General features: G+C 39.4%; 1 protein-coding gene across 6 annotated transcripts in view; it reads right to left on the reverse strand.

The window, feature by feature from the left end:
- The window catches only part of INO80D (INO80 complex subunit D), a 70,694-nt gene that overhangs the window by 30,706 nt on the left and 21,896 nt on the right, over positions 1-18,092 (reverse strand). For all 6 annotated transcript variants that reach the window (XM_070580874.1, XM_070580871.1, XM_070580872.1 and 3 more), the window contains one exon: positions 12,985-13,093. In XM_070580874.1, coding sequence (XP_070436975.1) covers positions 12,985-13,093 — 109 coding nt within the window. The remainder of the gene's footprint in view (positions 1-12,984; positions 13,094-18,092) is intronic.

The raw sequence follows: 18,092 nt of genomic DNA on the forward strand, positions 1-18,092 counted from the left end.
ACTCAGAAAGAGGCACATGTACTGAGGAAAATGAGTGTAATTTTAGAAATGCTGAATTTAGGGTATTGATACAATATTTGATGAGAAATATCCAACAGGCAGTTCAAATTCAAAAGAAAGGTCAACATGAGAAAAAGATTTGACAGTTATTCACAGAAAGATAAGAGGTGAAACAAAAAAGAGTGAAAGACTTATGGCAATATGGCAACGCAGATGCTCAAAGTGACCTAAAGCAACTTCATTCTAGATAAGACATACTTGGGGACATGCTGTTGGACGCAAAGTAAGAGAAAATCTATTCCACAAAGTGCTTGATCAACAAGCAAACAGACTATTTTTTAAAAAATGAGAACTGAGGCTAATGTTGGAAGCAGGGAACAGAGAGGGAAATGGGGGCCAGCCCAGTGGTGTAGTGGTTAGTAAGTGCATGCAGTCCACCTCGGCAGCCTGGGGTTCACAGGTTCAGATCCTAGGCATGGACCTACACACTGCTCATCAAGCCATGCTGTGGCAGCATCCCACATGCAAAATAGAGGAAGACTGGCACAGATGTTAGCTCAGGGACAATCTTCCTCAAGCAAAATGAGGAAGATTGGCAACAGATGTCACCTCGGGGCCAATTTTCCTCAATAACAAAAAAAAGCAGGGGGACGGCGCTCTCAGGGCACATGGAGACAGAAGCACCCACAGTAGGTATAAATCCTCATCCCAACAAGATGAAGGAGCTCAATCTAAAATTCTAGGACCAGTCTAGGACCTACAAAACCAAAATTCCCACGCAAATGAGGAGGTGAGCCACTTTGCATGACAAGAAGAAAAAACAATAAGTGACAGTTACAGACTTAGAAAAACTCCAAAGGCCAGAATTATGAGATTCAGAATATAAAATAGTTGCATGTGGAATGTTTAAAGGATGGATTTAGAAAGATAAGAAAGCAATAAAAGATAAACAGAAATGATCAGGTAGATTCGAAAAGGAAATAAATGAAACATTTATATAGAAAAAATTATTTTAAACCAAAATTCCACGGATATTTTACCCAAGAGAAAGAAAACAAGGCAATTAAGTCTATGCTATTTCCATTCAGTGTTTTACTGAAGGTCTTAGCCAGCGCTGTAAGGCCAGAAAAAGCAACCAAAGGCAGAAAGATTAGAAGGGAGGAAGTAAAACTCACAAACGACATAACTATTTGCAAAGAAAATCACAAAGAATTTACCAAAAATATCTAGAACTAATAAAGTTATTATATATATTATATACATGTAATATATATTATTTATCAATAAATATATATTAATGACTACAGGTCAATCTAACAGTAAACTATTTCTACATAAGCAGCAAACAAATGAAAAACAAAATCACAAGAAAAGTTCAGTTTACAACAGCATCGAAAGCAAAATACTTCAGAATAAATTTAATAAAAGACGTGCAAGACCTTCATACCAAAAATTCAACACTACTGAGAAAATTTTAAAAGGCGTAAACTAGAACAGTATCCTGTACTCATGGATTGGAAGACTTGCTATTGTTAAAATGTCAATTCTGTACAAATTGACTTATAATAAAAAACAAAATCACAGGGCCAGCCCAGTGGCACAGGGGTTGGGTTCACACGTTCCATTTTGGTAGCTTGGGGTTTGCTGGTTTGGATCCTGGGCACGGACTTGTGCACCGCTTGGCAAGCCATGCTGTGGTGGGAGTCCCACATATACAGTAGAGGAAGATGGACATGGATGTTAGCTCAGGGCCAGTCTTCCTCAGCAAAAAAGAGGAGGATTGGTGGCACACGTTAGCTCAGGGCTAATCTTCCTCAAAAAAAAAGAAAATCACAAGAGCTTGTTTGTAGAAAATGACAATTTGATTCTAAGATTTCTGTGGAAATGTGAAGTACCTAGAATAGTCAAAATAATCATGAAAAAGAGCTAAGTTATAAGATTCAAACCACTGAATTTCTACACTTACTATAAAACTACAATAATAATAAACTAAAAGTTAAAAAATTAATCAATGTAACAGAATAGAGTTCAGAAACAGGTTTTATTCATATGGTCAATTAATTCATGACGAAGGGGTCAGGGCATGTGAATGAGAAGTGAAAGATATGTTCGACAAATAGGAGGGGAACGACTAAATATCCACACGTATAAAAGAATGAGCCTTGAGCCCCACCACGTCACACACAGAATTATTACATGAGATGGCCACAGACGTAAACATCAAAGCCAAAGTTAAACCTACAAAGTTTCTAAAGACAGCAGAGGCGGACATTAGAAATCAGTAACTGAATGACATTGGAGAAATTCATAAATGTGTGTAAATTAAACAACAAAGTTAGTCAACCAGCCAAAAAAACCCCACAAGAGAAATTAGAAAATATTTTGAGATAAGTGAAAATGAAATCAGATGCCTAACTTACTGATGAATGTAAAGGAGAAACCCAGTTTCCCGCTTCCCGAGCAGGAAAAACCCAGTTCTTCCTCCTGTTTCTGTCCTGTGAGTGCCCTTTACTCTTGCACAGAACACGTCACTTCTGGCCACCAAATGTGTGGAGGTTTCTCCTGCATCAGACAACTGTCTGTGACACCAGCTGGGTGTCCTACAATCTGACTCAGTTCCAGCACCATCCACCCGGAGACAGGGTCAGAGACCACAGGTTAAGCGCCCAGTCCCACAAGACTGCTCCCACCTGACTTCAGATGCCAATCGCAAGCAGCAGGTCCCAGTTACCCACAACTTCTGTCTTATTTAGCTACAAATTGGAGGTTCCCACAACCTCCTCATCAGGTTCGATTAATTTGCTAGAGTGGCTCATAGGACTTAGGAAAACACTTAGGTTTACCAGTTCATTAAAGGATATGATGAGGATCCAGATGAACACTCGGATGGGAGAGATGTGTAGAGCGAGGCAGGTGGGAAGGGGCACACTGCTTCCGCGCCCTCTCCGGGCACCCACTCTCCACGCACCTCCACAAATCACCAATCCAGAAGCCTTCTGAACCTCATACTACTGGGATTTTTATGGAGGCTTCTGCTTGCAGGTATAAGCAATCATTAACTCCATTTCCAGTCCCTCTGCCCTCTCTGGAGGATAGGGGTGGAACTGAAAATTCCAAGCTTCTAATCAGGACTTGGTCTTCCTGGTGACCAGCTCCCATCCAGGATCCCACTGAGAGTCACCTCATTAGAACAAGAGACACTTCTGTGGTCTTATCACTTAAGAATTTATGAGGGTTTCAGGAGCTCTATGCCAGGAACCAGGAGCAGAGACCAACATATCTTTTCTATTATCTCACAATGAATCTCAGAAGAGAAATTTATAGTGGTAATAGCCTGTTTTTAAAAAAGAAAGATGCCAAATCAATAACCAATATTCCATCTTAAGAAACTAAAGAGAAAACTAAACCCAAAACAAGTAGAAGGAAGGAAATAATAAAGATTAGGGAAAAAATAAATGAAAAAAGAATAGGAAAACTATAATAGAGAAAAGTTAATGAAACAATCAACAGAACTGACAACGCTTTAAGTCCAACTAACCAAAAAAAAAGAAGACTCAAATTACCAAAATTAGGAATGAAAGAGGGGACATTACTACCTATCTTAAAGAAACAAAAAGGATTAGAAGGGATTATTATAAAAGTTGCCTGCCAATAGATTAGATAACAAAGGTGAAATGGACAAGTTCCTAGATAGACACAAGCTTCTGAATCTCACTCAAGAAAAAATCGAATTCTGAGTAAACATATAACAAGTAAAGAGATTGAATTAGTAATCAAAAAACTTCCCACAAAGAAAAGCCCCAGGACCAGATGGCTTCACTGGTGAATTATACCAAATGTTTAAGGAAGAATTACCACCAATCCTTCACAAATTCTTCCAAAAAATGAAGAGAGAACACTTCCCAACTCATTCTATCAGGCTAGTATAACCCCAGTACCCAAATCAGACAGACATCACAAGGAAGAAAAACTACAGACCAATATCTCTTATGAATATAGATGCAAACTTCTCAACAAAATACAAACGAAATCCAGCAGCAAATAAAGAAAGATTATACACCACGACCAATGGGATCTGTCCTAGAAATGCAAGCTGGATTCAACACAGGAAAATCAAGCAAGGTAACAGAACACATTAACAGAATAATGACAAAAACCACAACGCCATCTCAAGAGCCACATGCTACAACATGGATGAGTCTCAAAGATGTTATACTAAGTGAAATAAGCCAGACAGAAAAGGATAATTATTGTCTAATTCCACTTATATGAGGGACCCCATGTGGCGAGTGGATTCCGACTCCTAGTGACCTGTGTACAGCAAAGTGGTCTTTTTGCGCCATCTTCTCACCCTCCGGTGCTCTATCAGACAAAGTTCCACTGCTATTCATAGGGTTTTCATGGCCAGTTTTTTTCGAAGTAAGTGACCAGGTCCTTCCTCCTAGTCTCTTAGTCTGGAAGCTCCACTGAAACCTGTCCACCATGGGTGACCCTGCTGGTAGCTGAAATCGTGGTGGCATAGCTTTCAGCATCACAGCAACATGCAGCCGCCACAGTGTGACAACCAACAGACAGGTGGTGTGGTTCCCCGACTAAATGAACCTGGGCAGTGGCAGTGAGAGCACCGAATCTTAACCACTAGACCCCCAGGCTGGCTCTGAGGTACCTAAAGTAGTTAAATTCATAGAGACAGAAAGTAAATGGTAGTTCCAGGGGCTGGGGGGAGTGAGACATGGCGAGCCTTTGTTTAATGGGTACAGAGTTTTAGTTTAAGATGTAAAAGTTTTGGAGACTGACAGAGGGGATAGTTGCACAACAATGTGACTATCCTTAATGCCAGTGGACTGTACACTCAAAAATGATTAAAATGGTAATTTTACGTTATGCATATTTTACCACTTAAAAAAAAATAGAGTAGTAGTGTTTCTAAGTGCCTTAGAGAAGCAAATATAAATCCTCTCTGGAAGAATCCACTTTCATCCCAGGGTTCAAAAAAAAAAATCCTCATGGATAATTTTCCTCAAAACTTTAATATATAAAAAATTTTTTTAAATATCCACAAAACACAAAAGGAAACAAGGCACCCAGAGTAAGGGCTGGTAGAAACAAGAAATAGCTAATTTCAGATATTAGAACAATCAGACATAGAATACAAAATGAGCATGTGTAAGATGTTTCAAGAAATAAAAGACAGGCTTAAGAATATGGATAAACAGCAAGTTGATTTGAACAAGAACTAAAGAGAAATTTTGGAAATGGAAATTATAATAACTAAAATTTAAAATTCAACATACAGATCTAACAGGAGATTTTACACACAGATGTAAGAAAGACTTAAGGAAATTATGTACAACACAGTACAAAGAGGCAAGGAAACAAATATGAAAGAGATGGATGAATAGAGTGAAAAGGTGTACCACGTGTCTAACTGGATTTTTAGAAGAAGAGCAAGACAATGCGGTAAAGGCACTATTTCATGAGATAATGGCTGAGAATCTTCTAGAACAAGAGAAGGATACTAGTCTACAGATTCAAGGAGCTCAACAAATACGAAAGAGGACAAATAAAAAGAAATCCACATCTAACTACTTAAGTCAGAAAAACAGCAGAAAAAACACAAAGTAGAAGATAAAATAAGGACAGAAGCAGAAATCAATGAAATAGAAGACAAACATACGGTGGAGAAGGATGAAGAAAAATCAAAAGCCGGCCCTGTGGCCGAGTGGTTAAGTTTGCCCGCTCCACTTAAGCAGCCGAGGGTTCCACCGGTTCCAGTCCTGGGCGTGGACATGGCACCGCTCGTCACGCCACACTGAGGCGGCGTCCCACAGGCCACAACTAGAAGGACTTACAACTGGAATACATGACTATGTACTAGGGAGCTTTGGGGAGAAGAAAAAATAAATAAATAAAAATAATAAATAATTTAAAAAAGACTTCTAGGGTGGATAGCTCTTTTAAAAAAAGAAAAGAAAAAAAGAAAAATCAAAAGCTGGTTCTGCGAAAACACCAATAAAATAGCAAACCTGGGGTAAGACTGATCAAGCCAATAAGAAAAAAGACAAAGTAATAATATTAGGAATGGAAAGCAAGTATAACTCCAGATAACAGAAATTAAGGAGAAAATAGATAATGAAAAATTTCAGGCCAAAACACTTTAAATCTTAATAAAAAAAACCAAATTCTTGTAAACTATTCTTAAAAAAATGACCCAAGAAGAAACAGAATACCTGAAGAGTGCTATATGCATTAACTAAAAGTGAATCACTCAAACACACACACAGAAAACTCCTCGCCCAAACAGTCTGACCATGAGCTCTATCAATATTCTCAGGAAAAGTAATTCCAGTCACACAAAATACTCCAGATGTCAGAAAAAGAGGGAATATTCTCCTCATTTAATAAGGCCAGCATAAACTTGACACCAAGCTTAATAAGCACAATATGACAACAGGAAAATACTAATGAGCAGAGGGCAACATATAAACAAATTGAATCTCGCAGTGTCTAACAAAAGAGAAACATCCAATCTGGGTTAATTAATGTAGAAACACGCAACAAATACTTCACAACACTATCTTGCTAGACATCTGTTATGCAAAAAATCCATTTATTTTTCTTCTCCTTTCATCTTGAAACTTTCTACTTCCTGGCTTTCTCCCATCACATTCTTGTCATTTCTATTCTTTCCTCTTTCTCCTCTCAGTCCTCAATTCATTTAAAGAATTCGAATTCATTTCTTAACTTCAACATTAACTTACATACTAAACACACAAATCTGCTCTCCAGTCCACACATCACAATTAAATTTCAGACACAATGATATTTATTTGGCATGCGACCCACAGCTAACTCACCGAGAAATGCTAGAACTAGCAGGACAGAGCACTGGGGAAGAGGGCGGCGACACAGAAAGAGCTCTGAAAGACTGCAGAGGGCCCCTCGAGTCTTCACCTGAGCACCGGCCAGTGCACAGTGCACGTGGGAGTGCACACAGCTGAGCTGGGAACACACCAGAAGATAGTGGGCCAACCAGTCCGTGCAGCTCACACAGCCAGGGTGAGCATGTTCCCACCGCCCAGAGTGGGGAGCCTGGAACAGGAGGGCTCTGGAGGACTGCTGGAAGGGCACTGTCTCAGTGGGGAGCCTGGAACAGGAGGGCTCCGGGGGACTGCTGGAAGGGCACTGTCTCAGTGGGGAGCCTGGAACAGGAGGGCTCCGGGGGACTGCTGGAAGGGCACTGTCTCAGTGGGGAGCCTGGAACAGGAGGGCTCCGGGGGACTGCTGGAAGGGCACTGTCTCAGTGGGGAGCCTGGAACAGGAGGGCTCCGGGGGACTGCTGGAAGGGCACTGTCTCAGTGGGGAGCCTGGAACAGGAGGGCTCCGGGGGACTGCTGGAAGGGCACTGTCTCAGTGGGGAGCCTGGAACAGGAGGGCTCCGGGGGACTGCTACCCAAGCCTACTGCCTCAGAGTCAGGGAACACCAGCCCTAAACTATGGCTGCTGTGGACCCAGTGAATCAAGTTTAGAGAGCCGGCCTCGAGAGCTGTTTGTAAGTAGCATAACTACATCCCCCAAAAATGCTCACACATAATTAAAGGAAGACAAAAAAATCCAGATCAAATAGGTAAAATTAACAATGTCTGCTATCTAATAAATATCCTCAGGCATTCAAAGAAACAGGAAAACAGCACACGTAAGTAAGACAAAAATCAATCAACAGAACCAACCCCAGAAATGATACAGATGATAGAATTAGTAAACCAGGCACCAAAAAACAATTATAACTATATTCAAGAAGTTGATTTATTATAACTATATTCAAGAAGAACATTCCATATATTCAAGAAGGCAGAGTACATCATGATCAGCTGAAGGAGAGACGTGGAAGATATTAAGAAGACCCTAAACAAACCTCCAGAGATGAAAAACACAATGTCTAATACGAAAAGTGTACAAGGTGGGATTAATGACTTATTAGGTACCACAAAAGAGAAGATTAATGAACCTGAAGACAGCAACAGAAACTTTCCAAATTGAAACAGAGAGGGAAAAAATAGACTAAAAGGAAAATGAACAGAACATCTGTAAACTATGGGATAATTTCAAGCAACCTAATTAAGTGTAACTAGAATCTCTCAAATACAAGTGGGAAGAAAAGTAATTGAAGAAAACTTGGCCAAAATTGGTCCAAATTTGGTGAAAGCTATACATGTACAGATGCAAAAAAGTCAAGGAACCCCAAGCACAAGAAAATAAAGAAAACTAACTCCATCAAACTTTTTAAAACTGGGGCCGGCCCCGTGGCCGACTGGCTGAGTTCATACGCTCCACATCTGTGGCCCAGGGTTTTTCCGGGTCGGATCCTGGACACAGACATGGCACCGCTCATCAGGCCATGCTGAGGAGCATCCCACACAGCAGAGCTGGAAGGACCTACAACTGGAATATACAACTATGCACTGGGGGACTTTGGGTAGAAGAAGGAAAAAAACAAAGAAGATTGGTAACAGATGTTAGCTCAGGTGCCAATCTTTAAAAAAAAAAAAATCTGTTTAAAACTATCGATAAAGAGAAAAATCTTGAAAGTGAGAGAAAAAAGATACATAATATTCATTGGACCAAAGATGTGAATGACAAAAACATGAATGACAGCTGACTTCTCACTGGAAATAATGCAAGACGTGTGAACAACATCTTTAAGAACTGAAATAAAAACTGCCAACCTAGAATTTTAGGCCAGCAAAAATATCTTTAAAAAAATGAAGGCCTAGTCAACTATACTTCAATATAAAATAAACTAAAAAAGAAATGAAGGCAAAATAAAAACCTCTTTTAGATATATAAAAGCTGGAAGAATTCATCACCAGAAGACCTGCAGTACAAGAAATGTTGAAGAGGGGCTGGCCCGTGGCCGAGGGGTTAAGTTCACGCACTCCACTTCAACAGCCCAGGGTGTCACAGGTTCGAATCCTGGGCGTGAACATCGCACCGCTCGTCAAGCCATGCTGGGGCGGCATCCCACATGCCACAACTAGAAAGACCCTCAACTAAAAATACTCAACTATGTACCGGGACCTTTGGGGAGAAAAAAAGTTAAAATAAAATCTTAAAAAAAAAAGAAATGTTAAAGAAAACCATTTTAACAGAAGAAAATGATATCAGATGGAAATCTGGAACTACTCAAACAATAAAGAGCTCTAGAAATTGTAAATATGTGGATAAACATGAAAGACTATTTTTTTCTTATTTTTAAAATTCTCTTAAAAGATAACTGACTGCTTAAAAACAACAACGATGTATTGAGGGATGATAACATCTAGAAGTAAAATGTATGACAACAAAAGTACAAAGCATGGAAAAGGGGAATTGGAATTGTACTGCCACATGGTTCTTCTTCAGAGAATGGTATAACAATTCTAGAAGGTAGACTGGGGCAAGTAAGTATGTGTACTGTAAACCCTAGAGCAGCCACCATAAAAGTAAAGCAGGGGCTGGCCCCGTGGCAGAGTGGTTAAGTTCGTGCACTCGGCTTTGGCAGCCCGGGTGTCGCTGGTTTGCATCCTGGGTGCAGACATGGCACCGCTCATCAGGCCATGCTGAAGCAGCATCCCACATGCCACAACTAGAAGGACCCACAACTAAAAATACACAACTATGTACTGGGGGGTTTTGGGGAGAAAAAGGAAAAATAAAATCTTTAAACAAACAAAATTCAGGGGCTGACCCCAAGGCCGAGAGGTTAATTTTGTGCACTCTGCTTTGGTGGCCCAGGGTTTCACCAGTTCGAATCCTGGGTGCAGACATGGCACGACTCGACAAGCCATGCTCAGGTGGCATCCCACATGCCACAACTAGAAGGACCCACAACTAGAAATATACAACTATGTACCGGGGGGCTTTGGGGAGAAAAAGGAAAAATAAAATCTTTAAAAAAAAAAAAAAAAAGTAAAGCAAAGCAGTATAGCCAGTAAGCCAAGAAAGAAGAGAAAACAGAATCATGGAAAATAATCAAAAAAGAAAAACAGGCAAAAAAAACAGATGGAACAAACAAAAGATGTTGAATTTAAACCCAATAATATCAATAATCACACTAAATTTAAGTGGTCTAAATACTCCAAATAAAAAGCAGAGATTGTCAGAGTAGATAAAAAAGTATATAAAATGCTGCCAACAAGAATCACACTTTAAACAGGTTAAAAGTAAAAGGATTGAAAAAAGATACCAAGTTAACAATAATCAAAAGAAAGCTGGAGTGGCTATATTAATATCCTATAAAGTAGATCTGAGAGCAAACACTATTACTGGGATAAAGAGGGTCACTTTAAATAAGCCAGCGAGAGAAGGATAATCTGTGTATGACTCCACTCATATGAGGAATTTAAAATTATGGACTAAGAACAGTTTAGTGGATACCAGGGGAAAGGCGGGGTGGGGGGTGGGCACAAAGGGTGAAGTGGTGCACCTACAACACGACTGACAAACATTAATGCACAACTGAAATTTCACAAGATTGTAACCTATCGTTAACTCAATAAAAAAAAAAAGAGGGTCACTTTATCATGATAAAAGGACCACTTCATCAAGAGAACAGAACAATCTTAAATGTTTCTGCATTTAACGACAGAACTACAAAATGAGTGAAGTAAAAAGTGAAATAACTCATCCAACTCAATAGCAAAAAAACAAACAATCCAATTGAAAAATGGGCAGAAGATTTTTCCAAAGAGACATACAGATGGCCAACAAACACGTGAAAAGATGCTCAACATCATTAATCGTGAGGGAAACACAAATCAAAACAACAGTGAGATGTCACCGCACACCTGTTAGAATGGCCATGATCAAAAACACAAGAAATAACAAGTGTTGGTGAAGATGTGGACAAAAGAGAACTCTTGTGCTCTGTTGGTGGGAATGTAAATTGGTGTAACCACTATGGAAAGCAGTATGGAGGTTCCTCAAAAGATTAAAAATAGAACTACCATACGATCCAGCAATTCCACTTCTGTATTTACCTGAAGAAAGTGAAAACACTAACTCAACAAGATATATGCACCCCCATGTCATCACAGCATTTTGCTTGTAAAAGGGAGAAAAATACACTGAAGGAAAAGAGCCAGGAAAGCAGAGTATCAAGGTAAGTAAAAGAGGAAGCAAGTTAGCAAAATTGGCCAAAAGAGCAAAATGTTACAGACATAAGAAAAAGGACAATGTCACAAGTCTAAAACAACCAAAGAAATATTCTGAAAACTCTGCAAGAATAGAAGGCAGAAATGAAATATACATTGCTCCTAATCAAGAGCAAATACTCCCAACGCTGACATTCAGGTCACCTTGAGAATTAAAATAGGAATCACAACTACCATTCATCAACCATTTCCCACATACCAGGTATTGTGCTGAGCATTGACATGTGTTAGCTCATTTACAGCAGTTTGTAAAATTAATCCAAAATATCCCAAGTTAAGCTGATATGAATATCAACCTTAGGAAGCATGATTGATAGTATCTGTAACTAAGAAAGCTTAAGCTCAATTTATTTCTATCCAAAAGAAAGAATATGTTAATGGTAAAAAAAAAACCAGTCATGAATGACATATAAAATGGAATCTCAGAGAGAGAAAGTACAGCATTCTCCAATACTATCTAGGAGACAAGGAGGCAGGGACGACTGTGTGGCAGATAAATCCCACAAGTGGAAATGGAGGAGACAGCAGGCTTCTATAGTTCAATGACACTGGCCATTGATAAACCCAACTGCTCTCCTTGCTCTAATTTCGTGCCCAAATGAGCTTCTGATTGTAATCTGCTTCCCATGTAGCTTTGCTTAGTGAACATCTGTACTGCTTAATGATCACATTTCTTACTGTAAACTGGCATTTTGGTTTATATATTAGTCTCTAGTGAATCAGTTCCCTAGGCTTAATCATCTCCGGGTGTACTAACAAATCACATTTTTAAACCTATAAATTCACAACCCAGACCCTAGAATGTATGTGCATACAATGATACTGTGAAGCTCTAGGAGTCGGGCTGGGGCAGAAAGCTGGTCTCCCCTCTATCTTGCTGAACACCTCTTCAAACCACAATACTTTTTAAAAAAACAATTAGCTGAGGGGGCTGGCCCCGTGGCCGAGTGGTTAAGTTCGCGCGCTCCGCTGCAGGTGGCCCAGTGTTTCATTGGTTCGAATCCTGGGCGTGGACATGGCACTGCTCATCAAACCACGCTGAGGCAGCGTCCTACATGCCACAACTAGAAGGACCCACAACGAAGAATATACAACTATGAACCGGGGGGCTTTGGGGAGAAAAAGGAAAAAAATAAAATCTTTAAAAAAAAAAGACAAAAAACAATTAGCTGAGTCTGAGCCATCTTCTGGCCCTATAGACAAGGCTCTACCTCGGTAGCATCCCACGGCACCAAGTGAACCCCTGCGACGCTAAGGCAGACCCCGGAAGAGGACCAGCGTTCTCACTACCACTGAGGGGCTGTGCATTAATTGACAGCTTTCTGATGAGAAGGGTACCAAGAACCTCTAATGAGATTATGTTGAAAAGCATTTTAGCACATTAGAAATATTAAAGAATGGGTCAGTCTTGCAGAAGACAGAGATGAAGTAAAAAACACTATTCCCAGCTGCTGTGGCACGAGGGCCAAAGAAGATATGGAGGAGTCAGACAGTGGGACCACAGGCAAAGTCCTTAACCTGTCTGGGCCTTGGTTTCCTCTTCTGTAAAATGAGGACAGGGGATCAGCTCATCTCTAAGGTTCCTTTCGATTATAAACAAATCTACCATCAAAAATTAAGAGTCACTTTCCCCAAACAATACAGTACGTTTCTTCCCAGGTGGTATCTATTTTACCTCCATTACAATAAAACAAGATCCAATGAAATTTTTAAAAGTTAGCATATATAGGGGAAAAAAAAATCAATCAACTACAGTGGTAATTTGAGAATAAAAACAAAAAGGAAGACCTACGTGTGTCTTTCATATCTGAGGGTTTCTCGGATGGACCATGCAACCTGGTAGGGCGAGGCCTGCTCCGAGGCCTCCAGCTCCTCTCCGCTCTCTTCAGACCAGTCCAACCCTGGGAAAGAGGCAAGGATACTGCAAGTTAGAAAAAGTTTACTTTTACTTAAAATTTGGATTAAAAGCTACCCAAAATACATAACCCACCACCTACACCAAGTACTATCACACTGTGAATAAATGCTCCTGATGCATTTCATCCCTTTTCTGACAAAGATATTAACAATGAATGTATGACATACACTTAGGTTCAAAATAATGACATCATAACAAAAAGGCTGTACTCCAGGGGCTGGCCTGGTGGCATAGCGGTTAAGTTCGTGGGCTCCACTTTGGTGGCCTGGGGTTCTCTCCCCGGCGCAGACCTAGCACCGCTGGTCAGACCACCCTGTGGTGGCGTCCCACATAAAGTAGAGGAAGACTGGCACGGATGTTAACTCAGGGCCAGTCTTCCTCAAGCAAAAAGAGGACGGTTGGCAACAGACGTTAGCTCAGGGCCAGTTTTCCTCACAGACACACACAAAAAAACAGGCTACATTCCAAGGATGAACTTCTTTCGTTGGACACTTCACAAATGGAGTAGATACAACACAAGGAAAGAGCTAGAGTTCAAGTGAGAAAAAAAGGGTGGACTTTCTTAAGTATCAAAACATCATACACTAAAATAATGTCAGAAAAACATGAAACATATTCAAGATGGTGGGAGAAGAAGACTAAAGTACGTTCAGGCAAGAAAACAGTGAAAAGGTGCAGCGAGCCGCTCTCCACTCAAGAAGGACGAGCCGAGGATAAGCTGCGGAGGCAGGCACGCCTCCCTCCCTGCGTCCTCTGAAGGGCCAGCCCCGGCTCCTGCCCACCCCAGGGAGAGGAAAGGGGGCTTCGCAAAGCTCTATTTCTTTCTATGTGGCTTGGGGTTTCCTTTAATTCTTTTAAGCAATAGCTGCCACATTTTGCATTCCATTTTGAAAAACAAATTTAGAGGGAAAAGCAGAGAAATATAGGATGCACAATGCTTAACTTTATTTTGTTAAATGCTATTACTTTTAATGATTAGATAATTGTTAGCTTCCAACATAAAGGTTTTACCTTTTCAAAAAGTTTTCCGTCTTGAAGAGGTCTTGATAAACACTAATGTTGCACAGCCTAAAGTACAACGGTGTATGGGACTACATCACTTTAATTCACTCACTCCACTAGAAAACTTTAACCAGATACCTTGATAACTAGTATCCTATGCCTTCCTTCTAGAGACCCTCAAAAATCAAGAGCATCTTCATTAGACTCAGTTATGTTAAAAAGGACTTCACAGATTTCTTCCATAATTTAAATGAGTTTACATGTGCCAAATGGGGAAATAAAAGGTTAATTGAAATGCAAATTACAAATGCTTAAAATTAAATAACGCATTGCCACTGGCATAAAGAAACCTCAAATCTAATTGCAAGATGACTATCTAAAACGTCAGGTCACCTGAACAAGAAGTTACTTCCTCTCAACTAAACTAATCAGTAATTTGTTTAAAAAAAAAAGTACAAACAATTTAGTGATCACAGTTGCATCAGGTGAGGTCTTTGAAACAAAGTGTCACTTAAGACACCTTTAAAAGTCAGAATGTGAGTTATCTTTTATTCTTTCTGTAGAAGTAATAATAATTTCTACTAAGACACCTATACTTTCTCTGAAAAAGTCAAGAAAGGAACTAAGATGGAAGTGCTTCTCCTGCACTGACATTAACTGTCCACTAGAGAAAACCTTTGATCCTGGCTTCATTATCACTAGTTTTAATGTAACTAACTGAGACAACCAGCCCGGACAGGACTGTAAAAGCTAATTACAAGACTGTATTTTTCTTTAAGTATTTTTGCTGACACGAACACAGAGTATGCTTGGTTATAACAGTGCATTACAATTTCTGGTTTCTCCAAAATAAGCCTTGTCTTGAAAACCTGGGCCCCTAATATGCGTGAATTTAAAAAAGACTAAAAAACAATACTTTAAGTTTTCATTCTCTTCAAAATGATAGAAAAATCAAGCCCTAAACACAACATTAAATTTCAAGTTTCGAAAACTAAAAAATTAGCACATCCATAAATAAATCAAGTTATAAATAAAAAGTTAGCATGTGAGATTGGTAAATGGTGGAATAAGAGGCAGGCATTTGGGAAAAATATAGATCTCTGCCTGCAACTAATGCCTAGAGTTCCAGATAGATGACTGAAACGTAAATGATAAAAAAAAGGATTCAAAAATACAGGTGGATACAGTGACATACTCTTGGAATGAAGAGAGCCCAAACAAGGGGGAAAAAAGCACCGAAAGGAAAAACTCCTAAAAAAAGGGAATAGATAAGACACTTTAACTTCTAAAGTGCAAAATCATTACACTAGATATTGAAAAGCAAATGCCAAGGGGAGGGAGCAGAGCAGCAAACAGGAAATGCGTATAAAAACTTACAATTGATAAAGGAGAGAAACTCTTCAATAAAAATGGATGAAAATAGTGAAAAGCCAAAACAAATAAGAAACACAAATGACCAAAAAAAGCGTATGAACAAATACTCCAAACTAGACTTAGCGCACACTAGCGGTTCTCACTCCCAGTCTGGCCACAGACCCCAGGGCTGCCTGAGACCGCCCGGAACTCCTTAGGTCACCACGGGCTCAGAACAGTGCCCGCCTCCTCCACGGTGCTGACCTCTGGAGGGGAGCCTGCCGTCCCCGGCACGTGCTTCAGACCAGGCCACGGGGCTCATACGAACAAAAACCAACACAGTTCTACGAAGGTCCTTGATAAGTCTCCCGTTTATTTTAATAAATCTGATTCTCTGATACTCCGTGTGACGGAGGGTGACACACACAGGAAGGCCTCTGCTGTACGCAGACGGCGCGCTGGTCTCTTGAGGAGGAGCGCTCTCATGCCCATTTTAATGGTGACCCCCAACTAGCCACTCTTCTCCATTCAGCACTGTCTTTATTTGAAAGAGTGACTGACAAACCACAGTTATGGGGACTCAGAGACTTGGCACTAACTTTTATCTAAAATGAACACATGAAACCGTCACTTCAAGGAAACAATGGACAGTATTTGTTGCCAATGATAAAAATCGAATTTTCAATGAATGCTTGATTTCTTTGAAAACTTGCATTCACCACTGAGAGTATGACAACCTCCTAACGGTTAGACTTCTCTGATGAGACTGGTGGTAATATTAATGAATGGGATTTTAAAATTTTGTATAATATAATATGTCAACTTTTGGAACATCTGTAAAACTCAGTAAACCAACATTTTCCAAATGACCAATACACGATGTTACAAAAGCATGCGTGGATACAAGATCCACTCAAAGCACAAGGTGGGTCAATGAGTTTTAATGTAAGAGTGTGCAAAAGTCCTTGATGTGGTTTCAGAGTCCACACTGCAACTAATCTTTCAGGAACTACCACTCATCAAGCTGTGGTGTAGAATCAAATAAGAAGAACCACAAATATTTGAAAAAAGCTATTAAAATATTCCTCCCTTTTCCAATTACAAATGGACACGGCCATATTTTTATCTACCAACCAAAACTACAAATCACGACCGGTCAATGCAGAAGCAGATATAGGAATCTAGCTGTCCTTTACTAAACCAGATGTTAAGATTTGCAAAACAATGTAAAACAACGCTGCTCTTCTCATTACATTGTTTTTGGAAACCAGTTATTTTTCATAAAAAGAACAAGTTAACATGTAGTGAGTTTGCTGTTATTTTTAAATGAATTGGCATTTTAAAAATTTCTCAGTTTTAACTTCTAATTCAGTAAATATCAATAGATACAACTCACATACACAAAAGCTCTATGGCGTGTTGAATAATTTTTAAGAGAGTAAAGGAATTCTAAGGCCAAAAATTTGAGAAATACTGATGTAAGATATGCAAATCAAAGCAAATTTTTATCAAATTTGCAAAGGCAAAATAATAATTATAATATCTAATTTGCAAGGCTGTAAAGCTGCAGAGAAACTGTCCTCATACACTGCTGAAAGAAGCGTAAACTAACAAAATAATTCTGGAGGGAAATTGGCAAGACCTCAGAAACCTTTTCAAAAAATGCAAAAGCCTGGAAGTGGCAATTCTGTTTCTAGGACTCTATTTGAAGGAAAAATTAAAGATACGATGGTAATTATTTTACTGCGAGACCGTACAGCTACAAGACTTTCTAATGATCTAAACTGGAAACGACTTCGAGAGAGAGCTCAGCTGTGGCGAGTTATGCTGTGTGTGAAAAATTACTAACTTGATAATACATTATGAAAAATTTTAAATCAAGTTACAAACTGTATGTATACCAGAAACCAAATTTTATATGCCTGAAAGAATATACCAAGGTATTAACAAATGGGTATTAATAAGGTTTGGGGTGTTTTAATTTACTATTTTTATCCACATTTTTTCTTTAAATTGTATTAGTTTTTTTAATTACCAAAAATCACACAGGGTTTAATAGCAGATGAAATAATACAGAGCTATATGAGAATTAATGCTCCTGCCTCACTAAAAACACCTCCTGTTTGATTCCACTCTGCGTAGCAGCCACTGTTAACAGCCTGGTAGTGCACATCCATTCACGGTTTACGTGTGTGCACATCAAACAGGTAACCATCTATCCATGCGCTTGATCAACAGATGTACTGATGTCCTTTATTTATTTATTTATTTTTTTAAAAAATGGGATAATACCTCTTGTTTTCTTTCTACTTGCTAATATATCATGGGCACATCCAGGCAAAAGATACAGATTTTATTCATTCTTTTCAGTAGTTGCGTAATACTTCATGAAACATATACATACCATAATTTACTCAAGCTCTGCTATTGGTTAAAAGGGTTGTTTGCAGATTTTTAATACTGTAAGCAACGCTGCAATAAACATCCTTGAACACATAGTGTTACAGTCTGACACTTTTTCTATTAGGGCCTAGAGTCCCAAAAGTGTGTGTTCTGACTACACACATACTTTTAATTAGTTGATACTGTCACATGACTAACCAGCAGTGTATGAGATCCCATCTCCT

This window comes from Equus przewalskii, chromosome 17, assembly GCF_037783145.1.
Source record: "Equus przewalskii isolate Varuska chromosome 17, EquPr2, whole genome shotgun sequence".
NCBI lineage: Eukaryota > Metazoa > Chordata > Mammalia > Perissodactyla > Equidae > Equus > Equus przewalskii.